This window comes from Salmo salar, chromosome ssa21 (assembly GCF_905237065.1).
Source record: "Salmo salar chromosome ssa21, Ssal_v3.1, whole genome shotgun sequence".
NCBI classification, from domain to species: domain Eukaryota; kingdom Metazoa; phylum Chordata; class Actinopteri; order Salmoniformes; family Salmonidae; genus Salmo; species Salmo salar.
The window spans coordinates 4,487,111-4,508,009 of NC_059462.1; the positions used below are offsets into that span (position 1 = coordinate 4,487,111).

At 40.6% G+C, this 20,899-nt stretch overlaps 1 protein-coding gene across 1 annotated transcript in view; it reads left to right on the top strand.

Moving 5' to 3' along the window:
* Positions 1–19,265, top strand: part of itgbl1 (integrin, beta-like 1) — a 159,143-nt gene extending 139,878 nt beyond the window's left edge. Inside the window, exons 10-11 of the mRNA XM_014163793.2 lie at positions 2,500–2,619; positions 18,850–19,265. Of these exons, the coding sequence (XP_014019268.1) occupies positions 2,500–2,619; positions 18,850–18,938 (209 nt within the window). The 3' untranslated portion in view covers positions 18,939–19,265. The remainder of the gene's footprint in view (positions 1–2,499; positions 2,620–18,849) is intronic.
* The last annotated feature ends 1,634 nt before the right edge of the window (positions 19,266–20,899 follow it).

Genomic DNA, 20,899 nt, shown 5'->3' on the forward strand with positions numbered 1-20,899 from the left:
TTTGTTACTTTACAGCCTGATTATAATATGGATTAAATAAATAAAAAATCATGAGCTATCTACACACAGTACCCCATAACAACAAAACAAAAACAAGTTGGTAGACATTTTTGCAAATTGATTAAAAATAGAAAACAGAAATAACCTATTTACATAAGTATTCAGACCCTTTGATATGAGACTCGAAGTTGAGCTCAGGTGCATCCTGTTTCCTTTGATCATCCTTAAGATGTTTCTACAACTTGATTGGAGTCCACCTGTGGTAATTTCAATTGATTGAATATGATTTGGAAAGGCACACACCTGTCTTTATATGGTCCCACTGTTGACAGTGCATGTCAGAGCAAAAAACAAGCCATGGGGTCGAAAAAATTGTCCATAGAGCTCAGAGACAGGATTGTGTCGAGGCACAAATCAGGGGAAGGGTCCCCAAAAACACAGTGGCCTCCATCATTCTTAAATGGAAGACGTTTTTGACCACCAAGACTAGAGCTGGCTGCCCGGCCAAACTGAGCAATCAGGGAAGAAGGGCCTTGGTCAGGGAGGTGACCAAGAACTTGAAGGTCACTCTGACAAAGCTCCGGAGTTCCTCTGTGGAGATGGGAGAACCTTCCAGAAGGACAACCATCTGCAGCACCCCACCAATCAGGCCTTTATGGTAGAGTGGCCAGACGGAAGCCACTCTTCAGTAAAAGGCACATGACAGCCCACTTGGAGTTTGCCTAAAGGCACCTGAACAAGATTCTCTGGTCTGATGAAACAAAGATTGAACTCTTTGGCCTGAATGCCAAGCGTCACGTCTGAAGGAAACCTGGCACCATCTCAGAGCCCAGACCCAAACCCGATCGAACATCTCTGTAGAGACCTGAAAATAGCCGTGCAGCGGCGCTCTCCATTCAACCTGACAGAGCTTGAGAGGATCTGCAGAAAAGAATGGGAGAAACTTCCCAAATACATGTGTGCCAAGGTTGTAGTGTCATACCCAAGAAGACCCAAGGCTGCAATCACTGTCAAAAGTGCTTCAACAAAGTACTGAGTAAATGATCTGAATACTTATATAAATGTGATATTTCAGTTTTTCAGTTTTTATAAATTAACAAACATTTCTAAAAACCTGTTTATGCTTTGTCATTATGGGGTAGATCGATGAGGGAAAAAAACCAATTTAATACATTTTAGAATAACGCTGGAAAAAGTCAAGGGGTCTGAATACTTTCCGAAGGCACTGTATATCATCATGTGTTGGAGGCCGTATACTCTATTCAGCTATGTAACCAAAGAACAACTTGCATGTCACACTGAGATTTCAGCCAAATGTCAGGTGCATGGAGATTACTGGAGTATGGAGTACTGGCAGTGAACTACTAAACCAAAGGTATGTTGTCCATCTTAGGACATCCTCACCCTCTGGTCTCACACCTTCTTAGGCTGCACAATGGAGATGGGCATGTTTCACCATGCTCCTCTGCACTCAGACACAAGCATAAGACTATCCTCTCCCCTTCAGTTAGGGTAAAGGTTAGGGTTAGGTTTAAAATCAGATTTTATGACTTTGTGGCTGTGCCAGCTTGTGACCACTCTGCAGAGCTGCCTCCAGAACAAGATTCATGACAACAAGCGGTAACCTATGACTCAAGTGGAGTCAACCCTTCAACTCTCACACTGCCATCCTTCAGGCACACACTACCCACTGGGCAAAAAAGGATTGAATCAATGTTGTTTCAACGTCATTTCAACCAAAAACATCTAATTGATGACGTTGAATAAACACAGAAAACTAATTTGATTTGCAAAAAGTCATCACCCAACTTTTAACTTAAATCCAATGATATGGTGAAATATTTTGTTGATTTCACATTGAATTCATGTTAGTTGACAACTGAACCAAATGTAAAACAAAACTAGACGTTGAACCGACGTCTGTGCCCAGTGGGTAGTCTATGGGGATAAATAGTGGAGACTGAAAAGACCTCTTCTGGGTTACAGCCATGAGAGATTTGTTCCCCTCTCGTCCGTCTGCCTGCTTGTATGCCTTTTCCAAGCATTTAACACCTTACTATCCAGCCCGTCGCTCACTGCCCTTGATGTGCACTGGAGCACACAGTAGCAATATCTGATGGGAGAAATGCAAGGACAGTGCTTTTGTTGTTCAGGAGAGGAAGTACTGTGGGAGCCAAGGAGGACAGACTTTTACAGTGAAGGTTTGCTGGGGACGATTCCCAGGTAAAAATATAGCTGATGTGATATACTTAAGGGGTGGACAAGCATGGGAAAACTACATCCCACTGGTTGGAACCAGCCTGTCTTGTATTTTAATTCAGTCACAATTTAAAAAGGGTCAGGACTACAATACACTATGATTGTGAGCACAGTACCTTGTCCTCACAAATCTATCCTTATATTCTTATAACTGTAATTATTTTGTTGATTGCTTGAACGTCCGTTGTTGTTGTGTGTGTATGTGTGTGTTTGTGTGAATGTGTGTGTGTGTTCTGGCAGGGTCGTGTCACTGTGGCCGGTGTATCTGCTCTGGATCTCCTCAGGATTGGTGGGTCTCTGGGGATTACTGTGAGTGTGACGACAGAGAGTGTGATAAGCACGACGGACTCATCTGCACAGGTACGGTATAGACCACACACACACACACACACACACACATACACACACACACACACCTAAAGCCTCTGTCCAAGGCCCAATTCTACCTCCGATAATGGCCTTGGCTTGGTGTCAACGAGCAGGAGAGAAAGACAGAGACAAAGAAAAGAGAGGGAGAACGAGTGAGCGTAAAGACAGGAGAAAAGAGAGAGCAGAAAGAGAGAGACTTTCCTCTTAACAGCCCAGCTCTCATCCAGAAGTGCTATCTTCTGTCCACTGATGCTGAAAATCACAATAAGAGTTTATGGGCACACTTTAAATTACGTATAGCTTATAAAGGCTTCATAATGCCTTCATAAGTACTACATAAGTGTGTTGCAAATATTCTATAACCATATGTCATGCTTTATAAAAGGTTCATAAATGTGACATAACTGTGACATAATCACCAATGTCAAATGTGACATAACCCACTATGTAGAATATGATATAAACATTTGCTTCGTGAAGGGTGACATTGTGCTGAAGGATGGCATACACTCTAAAGTGATGTCATGTTAGTCACATTACACCTAATCTTGTTCCCAGACACATCCACCAAAATGTGCGGAAGGTCTGGTGGACCAACGCATCAAACATGGACTTCATTAGTTAGGGTTAGGTTTAAAATCACATTTTAGGAAGATAAATTCTGGAAATGGGCAGGGTTTAGCCATAATTATGACTTTTTGACTGTGTTAACTAGTGACATTACATTTACATTACATTTAAGTCATTTAGCAGACGCTCTTATCCAGAGCGACTTACAAATTGGTGGATTCACCTTATGATATCCAGTGGAAAAACACTTTACAATAGTGCATCTAAATCTTTTAAGGGGGGGGGGGAGGGGTTAGAAGGATTACTTTATCCTATCCCAGGTATTCCTTAAAAAGGTGGGGTTTCAGGTGTCTCCGGAAGGTGGTGGTTGACTCCGCTGTCCTGGCGTCGTGAGGGAGCTTGTTCCACCATTGGGGTGCCAGAGCAGCGAACAGTTTTGACTGGGCTGAGCGGGAACTGTGCTTCCTCAGAGGTAGGGGGGCCAGCAGGCCAGAGGTGGATGAACGCAGTGCCCTTGTTTGGGTGTAGGGCCTGATCAGAGTCTGAAGGTACGGAGGTGCCGTTCCCCTCAAGGCTCCGTAGGCAAGCACCATGGTCTTGTAGCGGATGCGAGCTTCAACAGGAAGCCAGAGGAGAGAGCGGAGGAGCGGGGTGACGTGAGAGAACTTGGGAAGGTTGAACACAAGACGGGCTGCGGCGTTCTGGATGAGTTGTAGGGGTTTAATGGCACAGGCAGGGAGCCCAGCCAACAGCGAGTTGCAGTAATCCAGACGGGAGATGACAAGTGCCTGGATTAGGACCTGCGCCGCTTCCTGTGTGAGGCAGGGTTGTACTCTGCGAATGTTGTAGAGTATGAACCTACAGGATCGGGTTATTATTACCACCCCATAACACTTACATCTGTAGCCCTGAAATTCTTTCAAAGGATGACATGGCTCATATCAACACCATCATCCCAGACACCCTCGGCCCACTCCAATTCATATACCGCCCAACAGATCCACAGATAACGCCATCTCTATTACATGCCACACTGCTACGTGACAATGCTGTTCATTGACTACAGCTCAGCGTTCAACACCATAGTGCCCTCAAAGCTCATCACTAAGCTAATGACCCTGGGACTAAACACCTCCCTCTGCAACTGGATCCTGGACTTCCTGACGGGCCGCCCCCAGGTGGTGAGGGAAGGTAACAACACATCCTCCACACTGATCCTCAACACGGGGGCCCCTCAGGGGTGCGTGCTCAGTCCCCTCCTGTACTCCCTGTTCACCCACAACTACATGGCCGTGCACGACTCCAACACCATCATTAAGTTTACTGGCCTGATCGACGACGAGACAGCCTATAGGGAGGTCGTCAGACACCTGGCAGTGTGATGCCAGGACAACAGCCTTTTCCTCAACGTCAGCAAGACCAAGGAGCTGATCGTGGACTACAGGAAAAGGAGGGCCGAGCACGCCCCCATCCACATCGAACGGGGCTGTAGTGGAGCGGGTCGAGAGCTTCAAGTTCACTGCCCATATCACTTAGGAATTATCATGGTACACGCACCAAGAACAAATTTGGCATGGGCCCTCAGATCCTCAAAAAGTTATACAGCTGCACCATTGAGAGGATCTTGACTGGCTGCATCACCGCTTGGTATGGCAACTGTTTGGCATCACAGCTGAGCCGTTGTTGCTGAACTTCACAATAACAGCACTTATAGTTGACCGGAGCAGCTCTAGCAGGGCAGGAATTTGTCAAACTGACTTTTGGGAAAGGTGGCATCCTATGACTGTGCCACGTTGAAAGTCTCTGAGCTCTTCAGTAAAGCCATTCTACTGTCAATGTTTGTCTATGGAGATTGCATGGCTGTGTGCTCAATTTTATACACCTGTCAGCAACGGGTGTGGCTGAAATAGCCAAATCCACTGATTTGAAGGAGTGTCCACATACATTTGTATATACAGTATAGTGTATGTGCTGTGTGGGCAATATCCTGGGGACGATGTTACACCAAAAAACACCAACCTTGATGAAAGCCCCCAACTTAAAGAAATTGAAAGTGGCTTTCTTCTGGAACCAAGTTACAGGTTCCTCAGTACACAAATATGCACATAACAAAAACGAGCCATACCGTGTGGTGCTGGGCCCAGTCAGGTCTTTGACACTTTCACCCACTCCCCCGCTGAAAGATCAGCCACAAACTGTTGGCACCATTGTAACAGGTTGTAATCAAGCCCTGGTCTCCAGCATGGGAACAGAAGAGGAATACCTAATGCGGTAGTCTCTGGTTGGACTACTCCAAATCAGCTTGGTTCTGACACACACACATAAACACAAGCTTTGCAGGTCCATTAACCCATTTAAATATCTATCACACCCTACAGTAACCTGTGGATCATGAGAAACTTCATTAGCAGCAGAACCTTAATAACACTTTATGTAGTATCCTGTAATACTTAGTTTGAAGTGAGACACTTTTGGCCATTCATAACACACCCATAAAGACTATATCGCATGACGCTATACTTAATTTAAAGTCAGACCCTTTGGCCATTCAAAACACATACATAAAGGCTTAATGATATAAACACAAATGTATTAGCACCAGTGGCGATTTTAGCATGTAAATCTTGTGGGGCAAAAAATAAATAATGTGGGATGCATGCCAGCAAAGCCACTACACAACACAATACAACACTAAACAATACATTAATTGCACTGTAACAGGGACTAAGGGTGCCCACAAACTGTTAGGGCTTACGTAAAGCTGTCCCAAAAGCAGAGTCTCAACAGCAGACCCAATACCTTACCACTGCTACACCTGGCTATCAGCAGAGCCTTGTCTGGCAACGAAACAGTTCATTCAGCCTCATTTACTGGCTTTAAAAAAACATAGCTCATATGTCTGACTTGCTTAAACAAATGTGGTTTCTACTGACAATTGAGATGTATGGCATATGGCATAAAGGGACGATGAGCGGATAAGAGACAATCCGTAATTTCGATTAAGACATTAATGAGCAAGCTAGGTCAGAGGTAGTCAATATAGCTATTTGTACAGCACTTTTTAAATGTACAGCCACAAAATTCAGAACATGGGCCGTTCTTACAGTGTTCTCGCTGTATACCAAATCAGAACGGTAGGATAAATAAAAGGGGCGTATAAGCAGACAATGAAAGCTCTTACAATATTCGATGATTACATTTCTCAAAAACAGGTTATAGGCTACATGTGCACCACCAAGTCAGAATAGTAGGTGGAATTAAGAGGTGAAAATAGACCAACTTATTAGGGTGAGGCACATGGGCTACTAACAGCTTACTACACAACGTACACTTAGTATTACTTTCTTAGCCTCAGTATACATATCTCCCTGGCATATTACATAATTTATGGACTCACCTTGTTGTGCTGTGTTCACTTCAACAGAAAGGTGGCACGCCGGTCCTTCGTCGGCAAATTTTGTCATCAAACTTTGTCATCAAACTTTGTCATCAAAGTCTGACATTCTCTGAATTTATGGTGCTTTCAAGACAACTTGGAACACACAAAAAAAAGTTTGAATCATCACGACGTCAGTGATCTCCCGAGTTGGACAAAAGTTTAAAAATTATTTCTCCAGTTGTAGCTCGTTTTTCCAGAATTCCCAGTTGTCTTGAACTCATTAAAGTCAGATTTTGCAGTTTCGAGTTAACAGTTGTTTTGAGAGCAGCACAAATCATGCTTCATTGACAGCATGGCTAATGATGAATGTTTATCATTTTAAACTGGGAAAAGAGATCCTTAATCTTAGACTTGGGACTACACAGTCACTCCACTGAATAGCAGGCTTTGCAACGCTTGCAGTTAGCCACTGATTCCTTCCAAACCACTCATTGTTGAATTTGCGATTTCCAACTTGTTGTTTAATGTTTATATCCAATGGCTGATGAGCACCGATAGGTTTTATTTATACTTTGTCTTCATTATTTCTCTTCATATGACAAGGAGTAAAAAGGATTTGCCAGTAGATTGTCGACTTTATTCATGATGATGACCACTAGCTAAGATTTTGAAAGTATGATGTTGACATGTCCAATCAAAGCTACTATAGATATGTGATTTGACATATTTTATCTATGTTCAATGGCCTTGAGTCTTCTTAGCTGGGCACTTCTAATGTAACTCTATGGCAGCACCCAGGGACTTTAATTTTCTAGCTCTACCCTTAGGTGACGTAGTGTCCCCATGAGTGACAGCGCACTGAGCCAATCACGGCGTAACGCTCCGTATTTTCTGCTGGCTTGCCCCATCACCACAGAAAGCACTGAGCTAGGCTGAAAAACCTTTTGGAGCTGCTTTACTCAAGAAAACAAAAAAGAGATCATGTTTGTATGCATCTTTATTAAATCAACGATATATATCTTTTTTGCATTGTTTGCAAACTGATATGTGACACGTATTAATGCCAAAATAACAAGCAAAACAGGAAAGCCAAACCTGCCCTGAAAGACGGCTAAAACAAATAAACATTAACCTCTAGAGGATAAAATCCCGTTAACGGGACTGGTTGGACAACAACCAGTGAGATAGCATGGCGCGAAATTCCCCAAAAAAAAATCTCAATTTAAATTCAAGTATTATACAGCATTTTAAAGATACTCTACTCGTTAATCCAATCACATTGTCTGATTTCAAAAAGGCTTTACGGTGAAAGCAAAACATTAGATTATTTTAGCATAGCACCTTAGCAAAAAAATTAAAAAAGCCATTTTCCAAGCACGGATAGCCATCACAAAACCAGATATACAGCTAACATTAAGCACTAACCTTTGACAATCTTCATCAGATGACACTCCTAGGACATCATGTTAGACAATACATGCATTTTTTGTTCGATCAAGTTTATATTTATATCCAAAAACCCAATTTTTACATTGGCGCGTGACGTTCAGAAAAGGTTTTCTCCCCATAACTTCCGGTGAATAGGCACATTTAATTTACAGAAGAACTCATAAACGTTGACAAAATGTATTACAATTATTTAAAGAATTAGAGATAATCTACTCCTTTATGCAACCACTTTGTCAGATTTCAAAATAACTTTACGGAAAAAGCACATTGTTCAATATTCTGAGTACAGAACTTTGCCTTCAATGCTAAGCTATACAGTTAGCCTACAACCACGACGTCGACAAATCTAAAAAAATATGTTCGAAATATTTACTTACCTTTGCTGATCTTTGGCGGAATGCACTCGGATGGGCACCCACTTCTTTGATCCCAAAAACACAGTTGGCATCAGTTGCTGGGACTGCTTGTCTCTTTCCAGTGATCCTGCCGACCAAGAATGGGTCTGAGGAGCTATTTGGTGTCGCAGCTAGCTTAGCTGCTAGCTAGCTGCACATCAAGCTAGCAAGGTTTTCTTGAACAGAGCCCGCAAAGCGGTTAGCCATTGTGGCTGGGACCGTGGATTGTCCCGGGTTTGTAGCTGTCTAGATCCCAGCTGATTGTTGTTTTCAATCTTCGCCGCGAACTGCCCTGTCTGGAACTGCGAGGAGTAACAGCATAACCTATGTTGCTAGCTACCATGACAAAGACCAAAGCCGTTGAGGACAATGGTGTCTCTCTATCACACATGAAGGATCTTTTAACCGAATAAAAAGAGACCTACAAGCAGTTGTTACAACAACAAGAAAATAGCTTCAAGTGTTTTGTCCAAATACTCGTTGATTCTACTAATAAAAGAATGGACGACCTGACCAAAGAGGTCCAGGACCTGAAGAACAGTTTGCAGTTCTCCCAGGGTCAACTCGATGAGTTGAAACACAAGAACGGCAAGATGACAGCAATCTGTAAGTCATTGAGAGAGGACATAAATTCTGTGTGTGAATCCATGATAACAATGGGACAATCAAGGCGGAGGGACAATCAAGGCGGAGGGACAATCAAGGCGGAACAACATGGTTGTGGACGCTATTGCAGGATCTCCACATGAGACCTGGACGGAGTCTGAGGACAAAGTGAGGGAAATGATTTCTGAGAAATTGAAGATGGACCACAAGAAGAGTGAGGTGGAGCGCACCCACAGGACTGGAAAACCCACCACCGGCCCAGGTGATAGGCCCAGGCCAATAGTGGGCTTCAAGGACAAGGTAGCTGTTCTGGAAAGAGCCAAGAACTTGAGAGGAATGTATATCTTCCTCAATGAGGACTATCCTGAAGCTGTGTGCCAGAAGAGCAAAGAACTGATTCCAGCCATGAAAGCTGCCAGAGCGCGTGGGGACATTGCTTACATCCGTTATGACAAGCTCATTGTCCACCCTCCCTCCCAGGAGCCTTGAAGGGATGAGAGAGACAAGCCTATGGGTTTGTAGCTTCAACCCCACGGAACACACACACACACACCAATTGATTAATCAACTGCTGCATGTATATATTTTGTTCTCTTGCTTTATGTGCTCTTTTCAGTATTGTGTCTATATCTGATAAGCTACCCAGGAAAGGGATGAAAATAGCCCATATTAATATATGTAGCCTTAGACATAAGGTTCATGAAATCAGTAACATGCTAACATCAGATGACATTCATATATTAGCCATTTCTGAGACTCACTTAGATAATTATTTTGATGATACAGCAGTAGCAATACAAGGATATAACATCGATAGAAGACACAGACATGCTTATGGGGGAGGTTGAACTACCGTTAAAACATTTGGGGTCACTTGGAAATGTCCTTGTTTTTGAAAGAAAATTACGTTTTTGTCCATTAAAATAACATCAAATGGATCAGATATACAGTGTAGACATTGTTAATGTTGTAAATGACTATTGCAGCTGGAAATGGCAGATTTTTTTTATGGAATATCTACATAGGCGTACAGAGGCCCATTACCAGCAACCATCACTCCTGTGTTCCAATGGCACGTTGTGTTAGCTAATCCAAGTTGATCATTTTAAAAGGCTAATTGATCATTAGAAAACCCTTTTGCAATTATGTTAGCACAGCTGTAAACTGTTGTCCTGATAAAAGAAGCAATACAACTGGCCTTCTTTAGACTAGTTGCGTATCTGGAGCATCAGCATTTGTGGGTTCGATTACAGGTTCGAAATGACCAGAAACAAAGACCTTTCTTCTGAAATTCGTCTGTCTATTCTTGTTCTGAGAAATGAAGGCTATTCCATGTGAGAAATTGTCAAGAAACTGAAGATCTCGTACAACGCTGTGTACTACTCCCTTCACAGAACAGCGCAAACTGGCCCTAACCAGAATAGAAAGAGGAGTGGGAGGCCCCGGTGCACAACTGAGCAAGAGGACAAGTACATTAGAATGTCTAGTTTGAGAAACAGATGCCTCACAAATCCTCAAATGGCAGCTTCGTTAAATAGTACCTGCAAAACACCAGTCTCAACGTCAACAGTGAAGAGGCGACTCCGGGATGCTGGCCTTCTAGGCAGAGTTGCAAAGAATAAGCCATATCTCAGACTGGCCAATAAAAACAAAAGATGAAGATGGTCAAAATAACACAGACACTGGACAGAGGAAGATTGGAAAAAAGTGTTATGGACAGACAAATCTAAGTTTGAGGTGTTTGGATCACAAAGAACATTCGTGAGACGCAGAAAAAATGAAAAGATGCTGGAGGAGTGCTTGACGCCATCTGTCAAGCATGGTGGAGGCAATGTGATGGTCTGGGGTTGCTTTGGTGGTGGTAAAGTGGGAGATTTGTACAGGGTAAAATGGGTCTTGAAGAAGGAAGGCTATCACTCCATTTTGCAACGCCATGCCATACCCTGTGGACGGCACTTAATTGGAGCCAATTTCTTCCTTCAACAGGACAATGACCCAAAGCACAGCTCCAAACTATGCAAGAACTATTTAGGGAAGAAGCAGTCAGCTGGTATTCTGTCTCTAATGGAGTGGCCAGCACAGTCACCGGATTTCAACCCTATTGAGCCGTTGTGTTAGCAGCTTGACCGTATGGTACGTAAGAAGTGCCCATCAAGCCAATCCACCTTGTGGGAGGTGCTTCAGGAAGCATGGGGTGAAATCTCTTCAGATTACCTCAACAAATTGACAACTAGAACGCCAAAGGTCTACAAGGCTGTAATTGCTGCAAATGGAGGATTCTTTGACGAAAGCAAAATTTGAAGGACACCATTATTATTTCAAATAAAAATCATTATTTATAACCTTGTCAATGTCTTGACTATATTTCCTATTCATTTTGTAACTCATTTCATGTATGTTTTCATGGAAAACAAGGAAATGTCTAAGTGACCCCAAACATTTGAACGATAGTGTATATTCAGAGCCATATCCCTGTAATGCTTAGAGAAGATCTTATGTCAAGTGTTATTGAAGTGTTATGGTTGCAGGTTCACTTGGCACATCTAAAGCCTTTTCTTTTGAGGTGTTGCAATAGACCACCAAGTGCTAACAGTCAGTATCGAAATAATATGTGTGAAATGCTGCTTGATAGTGTATGTGATGTAAACAGAGTGGTCTACTTTCTTGGGGACCTGAATATTGACTGGTTTTCATCAAGCTGTCCGCTCATGAGGAAGCTTCTTACTGTAACCAGTGCCTGTAATCTGGTTCAGGTTATTAATCAACCTACCAGGGTGTTTACAAGCACTACAGGAACAACGTCATCCACATTTATCGATCACATTTTTACTAATACTGTAGAACTTTGTTCTAAAGCTGCATCCGTACACATTGGATGCAGTGATCACAATATAGTGGCTATATCCATGAAAGGTAAAGTTCCAACAGCTGGGCCTAAAATAGTGTATAAGAGATCATACAAAAGATTTTGCTGTGACTCTTATGTGGTTGATGTTAAAAATGTTTGTTGGTCTGATGTGATTAATGAGGAGCATCCAGATGCTGCACTTGAATTTATGAAATTGCTTCTTCCAATTATTGATAGACATGCACATGTTAAGAAACTGAATGTTAGAACTGTTAAGGCTCCATGGATTGATGAGGAATTGAAAAACTGTATGGTTGAAAGAGATGGGGCAAAAAGAGTAATAAGTCTGGCTGCACATCTGACTGGCTTACTTACTGCAAATTGAGAAATGATGTGACTAAACTCAACAAAAAGAAGAATAAACTGTATTATGAAGCCAAGATCAATGATATAAAGAATGATGGGAAAACACTTTGGAGTACTGTAGATGAAATTATGGGCAGAAAGACATATTCTTTCATCGAATCAGATGGCTTACTCATTCGAAACCATTTGATGTTGCCTATTATGATTATGATTATTTCATTGGCAAAGAGGGCAAACTTAGGCAGGAAGTGCCAACAACGAACAGTGAGCAATTGCATTCATGCATAAAAAAACATATAATGAAAGAAAAGCATTGCACGTTTTAATTTTGTAAAGTTAGTGTGGGAGAGATGGAAAAATAATGACCAACCTCCTGGCATTGACACCTTAGAAGGAAAGCTACTGAGGATGGTAGCTGACTCTATAGCCACTCCTATCTGTCATATTTTTAATCTGAGCCTAGAGGAAAGTCTTTGTCCTCAGGCCAAGAGGGAAGACAACGTCATTCCGCTACCCAAGAGTGGCAAAGTGGCCTTTACTGGTTCTAACAGCAGACCTATAAGCTTGCTGCCAGCTCTTAGCAAACTGTTGAAAAAGAATGTGTTTGACGAAATACAATGCTATTTCTCTGTAAACAAATTAACAACAGACTTTCACCATGCTTATAGAGAAGGGCACTCAGCATGTACTGCACAGACACAAATGACTAATGATTGGTTGAAAGAAATTGATAATAAGAAGATTATGGGAGCTGTACTGTTAGATTTCAGTGCAGCCTTTGATATTATTGACCATAACCTGTTGTTGAAAAAACGTACGTGTTATGGCTTTTCAATCTCTGCCATGTCGTGGATTCAGAGCTATCTATCTAATAGAACTCAAAGGGTTTTCTTTAATGGAAACTTCTCCAATGTCAAACATGTAAAGGATGGTGTACCTCAGGGCAGCTCTCTAGGCCCTCTACTCTTTTCTATTTTTACCAATGACCTGCCACTGGCATTAAACAAAGCATGTGTGTCCACCTATACTTACCAAAGAGTTGCAGTCTGTTTTGGAATGGGTGGCCAGTAATAAACTTGTCCTGAACATCTCTAAAACTAAGGGCATTGTATTTGGTACAAATCATTCCTTTTAAGTTCTAGACCAAAGCTGAATCTGGTAATGAATGTTGAATGCTGTTGAACAAGATGAGGAGACTACATTTCTTGGCGTTTCTTTAGATTGTAAACTGTCATGGTCAAACATATAGATTCAATGGTTGTAAAGATGGGGAGAGGTCTGTCCGTAATAAAGAGATGTTCTGTTTTTTGACACCACACTCCAAAAACAAGTTCTGCAGGCTCTAGTTTTGTCTAATCTTGATTATTGTCCAGACGTGTGGTCCGGTGCTGCAAGGAAAGACCTAGTTAAGCTGCAGCTGGCCCAGAACAGAGTGGCACGTTTTGCTCTTAACCTGTTGGGTCTAGGGGGCAGCATTTGCACGTCTGGATAAAAAAAATGTACCCGATTTAATCTGGTTACTAATCCTACCCAGTAACTAGAATATGCATATACTTATTATATATGGATAGAAAACACTCTAAAGTTTCCAAAACTGTTTGAATGGTGTCTGTGAGTATAACAGAACTCATTTGGCAGGCAAAACCCTGAGACATTTTCTGACAGGAAGTGGATACCTGATGTGTTGTATTGACTTTAAACCTCTCCCATTGAAAAACACAGGGGTTTAGGAATATTTTGGCACTTCCTATTGCTTCCACTAGATGTCACCAGCCTTTACAAAGTGTTTTGAGTCTTCTGGAGGGAGATCTGACCGAACAAGAGCCATGGAACGGTGATGTCCCATTAGACACCTGGCGCGCTACTTCATGTTGGGTACCCTCGTTCCAATACGTTATAAAAGGCTATGCATTCGTCCACCTTGAATATTATTCATGTTCTGGTTAAAAAAGGCCCTAATGATTTATGCTATACAACGTTTGACATGTTTGAACGAACGGAAATATATTTTTTTCCCCTCGTTCATGACGAGAAGTCCGGCTGGCTTACATCATGTGCTAACGAGACGGAGATTTTTGGACATAAATGATGAGCTTTTTTGAACAAAACTACATTCGTTATGGACCTGTGATACCTGGAAGTGACATCTGATGAAGAGAATCAAAGGTAATGGATTATTTACATAGTATTTTCGATTTTAGATCTCCCCAACATGACGTCTAGTCTGTATCGCAACGCGTATTTTTCTGGGCACAGTGCTCAGATTATTGCAAAGTGTGATTTCCCAGTAAGGTTATTTTTAAATCTGGCAAGTTGATTGCGTTCAAAAGATGTAAATCTATAATTCTTTAAATGACAATATAATATTTTACCAATGTTTTCTAATTTTAATTATTTAATTTGTGACGCTGACTTGACTGCCGGTTATTGGAGGGAAACGATTTCCTCAACATCAATGCCATAGTAAAACGCTGTTTTTGTATATAAATATGAACTTGATAGAACTAAAAATGCATGCATTGTCTAACATAATGTCCTAGGAGTGTCATCTGATGGAGATTGTAAAAGGTTAGTGTATCATTTTAGCTGGTTTTATGGTTTTGGTGACCCTGTCTTTGACTTGACAAAACATTACACACAACTCTTGTAAATGTACTGTCCTAACATACTCTAAATTTATGCTTTCGCCGTAAAACCTTTTTGAAATCGTAAAACGTGGTTAGATTAAGGAGATGTTTATCTTTCAAATGGTGTAACATAGTTGTATTTTTGAAAAATTTGAATTTTGACATTTATTTGGATTCAAATTTGCCGCTCTTGAAATGCACCTGCTGTTGATGGAGTGCACCACAGGTGGCACGCTAGCGTCCCACCTAGCCCCAAGAGGTTAATTGTAATCAGAGGGCTGATATAAATACTATGCATACCAGCCTCTCTTGGCTAAGAGTTGAGGAGAGACTGACTGCACCACTTCTTCTTTTTAGAAGAAACATCAATGTGTTGAAAATCCCAAATTATTTGCATAGTGAACTTAGGCACAGTTCTGCCACACACACTTATCCCACTAGACATGCCACCAGAGGTTTTTTTACAGTCCCCAAATCCAGAACAAATTCAAGAAAGCATACAGTATTATAGAGAGCCCTAATTGCATGGAATTTGCTTCCATTTCATATTGCTCAAATAAACAGCAAAACTGGTTTCCAGATAAAGCATCACCTCGCGGCACAACACCTCTCCCCTATTTGACCTAGACAGTTTGTGTGTATGCATTGATATGTAGGCTACGTGTGCTTTAAAAAAATGTTTTATGTAGTTCTGTCCTTGAGCTGTTCTTGTCTAATGATTTTCTGTATTATGTCATTTTGTGTGACGTTTCATGTTTTGTGTGGACCCCAGGAAGAGTAGCTGCTGCTTTTGCAAAAGCTAATGGGGATCCTAATAAAATACCAATTACCAAATACCAGTGCATTTCAATCTGTCTCTTATTTAACTGAGCCTGCTAGCTAGCTACATTTCGGCTAGCTAGCAATTGCTGTGAAATCACCAAAATTATTTGAAATAACGATTGAGGTAGCTACAGTATGTAACTAAACTACTACAAACGAATTTAAATTGCAATAAATAAAGGTTAAGTTACTTGTTTTCCGCAGTCCAGTGGCACCACAAGTAGTCATTTGATTTGCGAACTCCTTACATGATCAGCATCTCATTACTAAAATATTACTTCTGGGTCACGGAATTTTGGAAAAATTTGAAAATAATATTCCCCGACATAATAGTAGAAAAGTGTCAATAACCTGGATTTATTCATGATATATGAAACATAATTGTCTAAACATTATCAATAATGCATATTTGTTCATATTTAAGTGACATTTGCATTAAATTTGGTTTTAAAACCATGTTCAAAGGCCAAATAAATGCCCACAATGTGAATCACTGTATATGGTATACATATTGGCTTATAGCAAGAACAATTCTGGGTGCCGCAGTAAAAATATTGTAGGGAATACTCAGTAGGGTCTATAGAATGTATATATGGTGTCATTTCATGGGGCTCTGAATAATACGGAGTGTTGCTGGCCTTTTATTCAACCCACTCCATTGACGGTCACAATATGAAACACTGCATATGGAATGCATAATCATCACGTGCTAACCAAACAACATTGCAGGGAATGCTCACTGAATTAAAGGTCAACTACACTCCAAATGTACGTTTCTAAGATTTTTCCAAGACCGCAAAAGTCATCCCCTGATGTGGATTAAGCATTGTTGTAAACACAGAAAATCATTGGTTTTTGTTTTTATATTAAAAAGTGTGAAGAAAATGGTAAAACCAGAAAGAAATTGGGAAATACGAAACATGAAAAAACAAAAATGAGAAAACGGAATTTGGGAAAAAAAACAGAAGTAGGCAAAAATAATAACGTATTTTAAAAAGGCCCTATCAAAGTTTTGAGGAAGGTTGAGATCAGGTCCAATATTGACTATGATCCCAAGAGGGAAAAGAGGTTGGGACATCCTATAATTTTTTTGAGTAATATAATATAATATAATATATACAATTTAGCAGACAGTTTTATCCAAAGCGAACTTACAGTCATGTGTGAATACATTTTTACATATGTGTGATCCCAGGATTCAAACCCACTATCATGGCATTGCAATGCTCTACCAAGATGCATGACAGGGTTATAAATGCTTTGTGAAGCCTAAATGTAATGTTATTTATAAGGCCTTTATTAAGAGGTGCTTATGCCACCTATATTTGTCTTAGTGGGTTATGTCACATTTGACATTGATGGTTATGTCACAGTTTTGCCACATTTATGAACCCTTTATAGAGCATGACTTACGTTTATAGATGATGTGTAACACATTTATGTTGTGTTTATGAAGGCTTTATGAATCCTTTATAAGCTGCACTTCATTTAAAGTGGGAGCGAGTTGGTCTCACATTAATATTTCCTCAGGGCAGCAAGCAATTGGACAGCTGTTTAGAAGTACTTCTCTTATTGGATTCATGACTCCTGTGTCAGTCATAGTGTCACTCAAAGCAATGGTGTAACCACAGAATTCACACAAACATTCATTAAAAATGAGTGAGAAAAAATGCGAGTGGACAAAGGGAATTCATAAATATGTTGGTTAAATGTCGCTGTTTAGCATATTAATGATTAGGGCATATGTCACAATTACCATATACATGAGGATGATTGAAATCGTGTTTTTTTCATGTTTCCCTGGGAAAAGTGACTTCTCAAAAAGTGGGGAAGGGGGGGTTATGCAAATCAAAACAAACAATAGTAATTATTTGATTACTCCCCCTTCCCAAGGTGGCAGTACAATGCACTCAATATTTTATAATTAGAACCACGCAAACATCTGTCTGAAAGTTTGTGGATGAGTTAATCCACCTGTGGGAATTTTATGGATTGTTCAAAGCAGGAGATTCTCATTATGCATACAATTCATGAGTGATGTGGAAAATTAAATCTATTAGGAATGCCTGCTGGTTCATTTCATGCACCAAGGATGATAGTGCTGGCACCCTTTGAGCCTAGAGAGAAACGAGGGTGCAAACCTGTGAAACAAATTGCAACCTTCAGTCAACATTAGAAACATCTAATTGTCTTTGTCGGATTTGTGTTCCGAAAATAACTTAAATGTTTGGTTGTTGTGTTTTTGAATAGTCATTCCAGTAAATCACTTTAAGGGAATATAGCACAGTTTACATTGCATGTGTAATCATGTAGGTCTGTAATTGTATTGTAGTGACCTTAGGACAACACCTAAGGACCTTTTAAAAATTACAGACCTCTTGGTGGTTAAGGCGTTGGACTGACAGTCGCAGGGACTTGGGTTCAAACATGGGTTTGAGTTTTGGTCAGAGCTATCCCCCAAACATGTCACAATATATTTTCTAGACAGAACATCCAGAACCATGTATACCTGTAGTTTGAAGATGTGGGAATTCCCTTTATGTGAATGTTTATGATACAATGTAAAATACAGCACAACACAAATATTTTGGTTTTTCCATCTATCCCTGCTTTAATGCCCAACTCGGAGGCATGACACACAACACTACTCCACTTCTGAGAGTCTAGATGAGGTGATTTGTCCTGCCCTGATCTGCCCTGCCCGCAGCCCAGTGAAATCGCTCACTGCATGACCAGACTTGCTCAAAATATCACTAATTTCCCGTGTTCTCTTGTCGACACAGCGGAACTCCCTAAGCTATAGGCCTCAATATTAAGGCCAAAAATATAGTGATTTCCTATGACCATTTCACTGTGTTGATGATCTGTCAGGCGCTCTCAATATTTTATACCACACACACATTGTCTTTTTACTTCAATACTTTTGTCTTTGACTCAGATTGAGCCTTATGTAATAGCGTCATATAATAAATTCACACCAAGAATGTAATCCCACTCTAGAGCATACCCATAGCAACCTAAGAGACCTCAGCCTAGCTCGAGCCCCCATCGTGGAACTCTGTCAGGGGGTTCAGGAACCTAGTTAAGAAAGCTCAGGCAGGCATGATGGGTCAGGTGGCTCTGTCGCTTTACAGTTTCTCCTCTTACCTATTATTGCAGGGAATGGGATGTGCAACTGCGGCAACTGTGACTGCTGGGATGGCTGGACGGGGAACGCCTGTGAGATCTGGGTGGGAACTGAATACTAACACCACAGAACATTTCAGTAGCTATACAAAGAGACTGTGCTGTCAGAAAAGGTGTGCAACACCAAAGGGAGGAGAGGAATGGAGAGAGCGATGGAGAGGAGCATAAAAAAGAAGTCAACCAAACTGGGATGTAATTCTTCATTCAGATTTCTGCATATCACTTGTATAACAGCATTCATTGTACTGGTTACAAATAATCTTTATTAAAACTATGTTCTTTTTTGTATGCAAGAAAAAAACTTTTGTAGCAAAAATATGTTTTTTCTCTTTAGAAGACCTTACCATGTAACCCTTTATATGTTTCCAATACAATTATATGTATGACAATTGTTTCTGTAAGAATGCTTACATATTCCAGGAAGCTACACATAATAAGATGCAGGTACATAAACAGAATCCAAACATTGAAAACAAAAGGATAAATGTTTTATTATTAATATGAATACTCTCTGTGTGTGTGGGTGTGTGTGTGTGTGTGTGTGTGTGTGTGTGTGTGTGTGTGTGTGTGTGTGTGTGTGTGTGTGTGTGTGTGTGTGTGTGATGATGATAATGTGTATGTGTTGATGATCATTTCCATTTGGGGGATTCTCACCAGTGGTGTGTTTTTTGGGTTAAAAGTGCTTCCTGACAAATTGCCTCAAAGAACACCCTGCACTCAAGTCAAGAGTATCGTTTGAGCGTTTTATTTATTTTTTAATAATGAAACATTGAATGTGCCGCGTGACACAACATTTTTGCATGGAAAACAATGAAAATACCATAATCATACGTGGGTATAAATCTGTTATAACATGACATACATATCTCCAAGTGGCACTCTTGCAATTGTATATATTTAAATATAAATCGTTTTAATAGTGCCTATTATCGCTGAAAACTATCACAACCATCATAATCTTCTACAACCGGTCAATCAATGCATGGCAATTCCCCCTTACTCGTGAACTCCATGTCATGAAAATGTTCAAATGTCGTGGCCGAAAAAAGAACAAAAAACACACATAGCTCTATAGTGCGATGCTGGGTATTCCTGTAACTTCAGAAGGTGGTTTCGGGGGATGTGAGTTTCTTTGACTCGAGAGCCCAACCTCTACCTGAAAACATGATTGATAGGAAGTAGTAAAGAAAAAATGTAATGTAAATAATTCTACTTTGGCCTTTTCATGCTTTTTAGTACTAGCCAACCTTTCGTTTTATTTGTCCCATCAAAATGACAGGTGCAATAATATACTGCACACTATATTGCATTAATGTTACTGACATTACAGTCACACCTTTATATAAATATTTTATTCAATATGTTGTATATATGTATACAACAAACAAACTGTACAGTGCAGACAAACTCGTAGCATATATGTATGTAAAATTAGAAGTACATACCAACAGTTCTTGATACACATAGCCTACTACATGCAGCCCATCAATGCCATCCTCTCCCCATGCAAAAGATGAGAAAAAGGACAAAAGCAAAACTAAAACCTCTCCAACTACTTTTTGACAAATTAGTTGACAGAGGGAGAAAACTGAAAATAAACTGTTCGGGAAGGATCAGAAAAACAACATCACGCACGACCCATATACAGTAGGAACAAAACAAACAAAGAAACAAAAAAACAAGATGGCGGCTAGAGAGATAAACAGACGCACATTTACACAGTCATTTACAAAAATAAAGTTCAGCTTTCAAAGAACCAGTCAACTGGTCTGCAGGGGCTTGGGTAGCCCAGCATGTAGAGTTCATTATGATGTAGGGAAATTACTGGATCTGCATCCCAAATTGCACCATATTCCCTATTCAGTGCACTTCTTTTGACCAGGGCCCATAGTGCACTATGGAAGGAATAGGGTGCCATTTGGGATGCAACCTGGGTGTAATGTGGAGGGGACACAAGCCCTAAAGAAAAAACGTATTATTTCAACTCCTTTGTGTATATTACGGCATTGTTATAATAGCATCA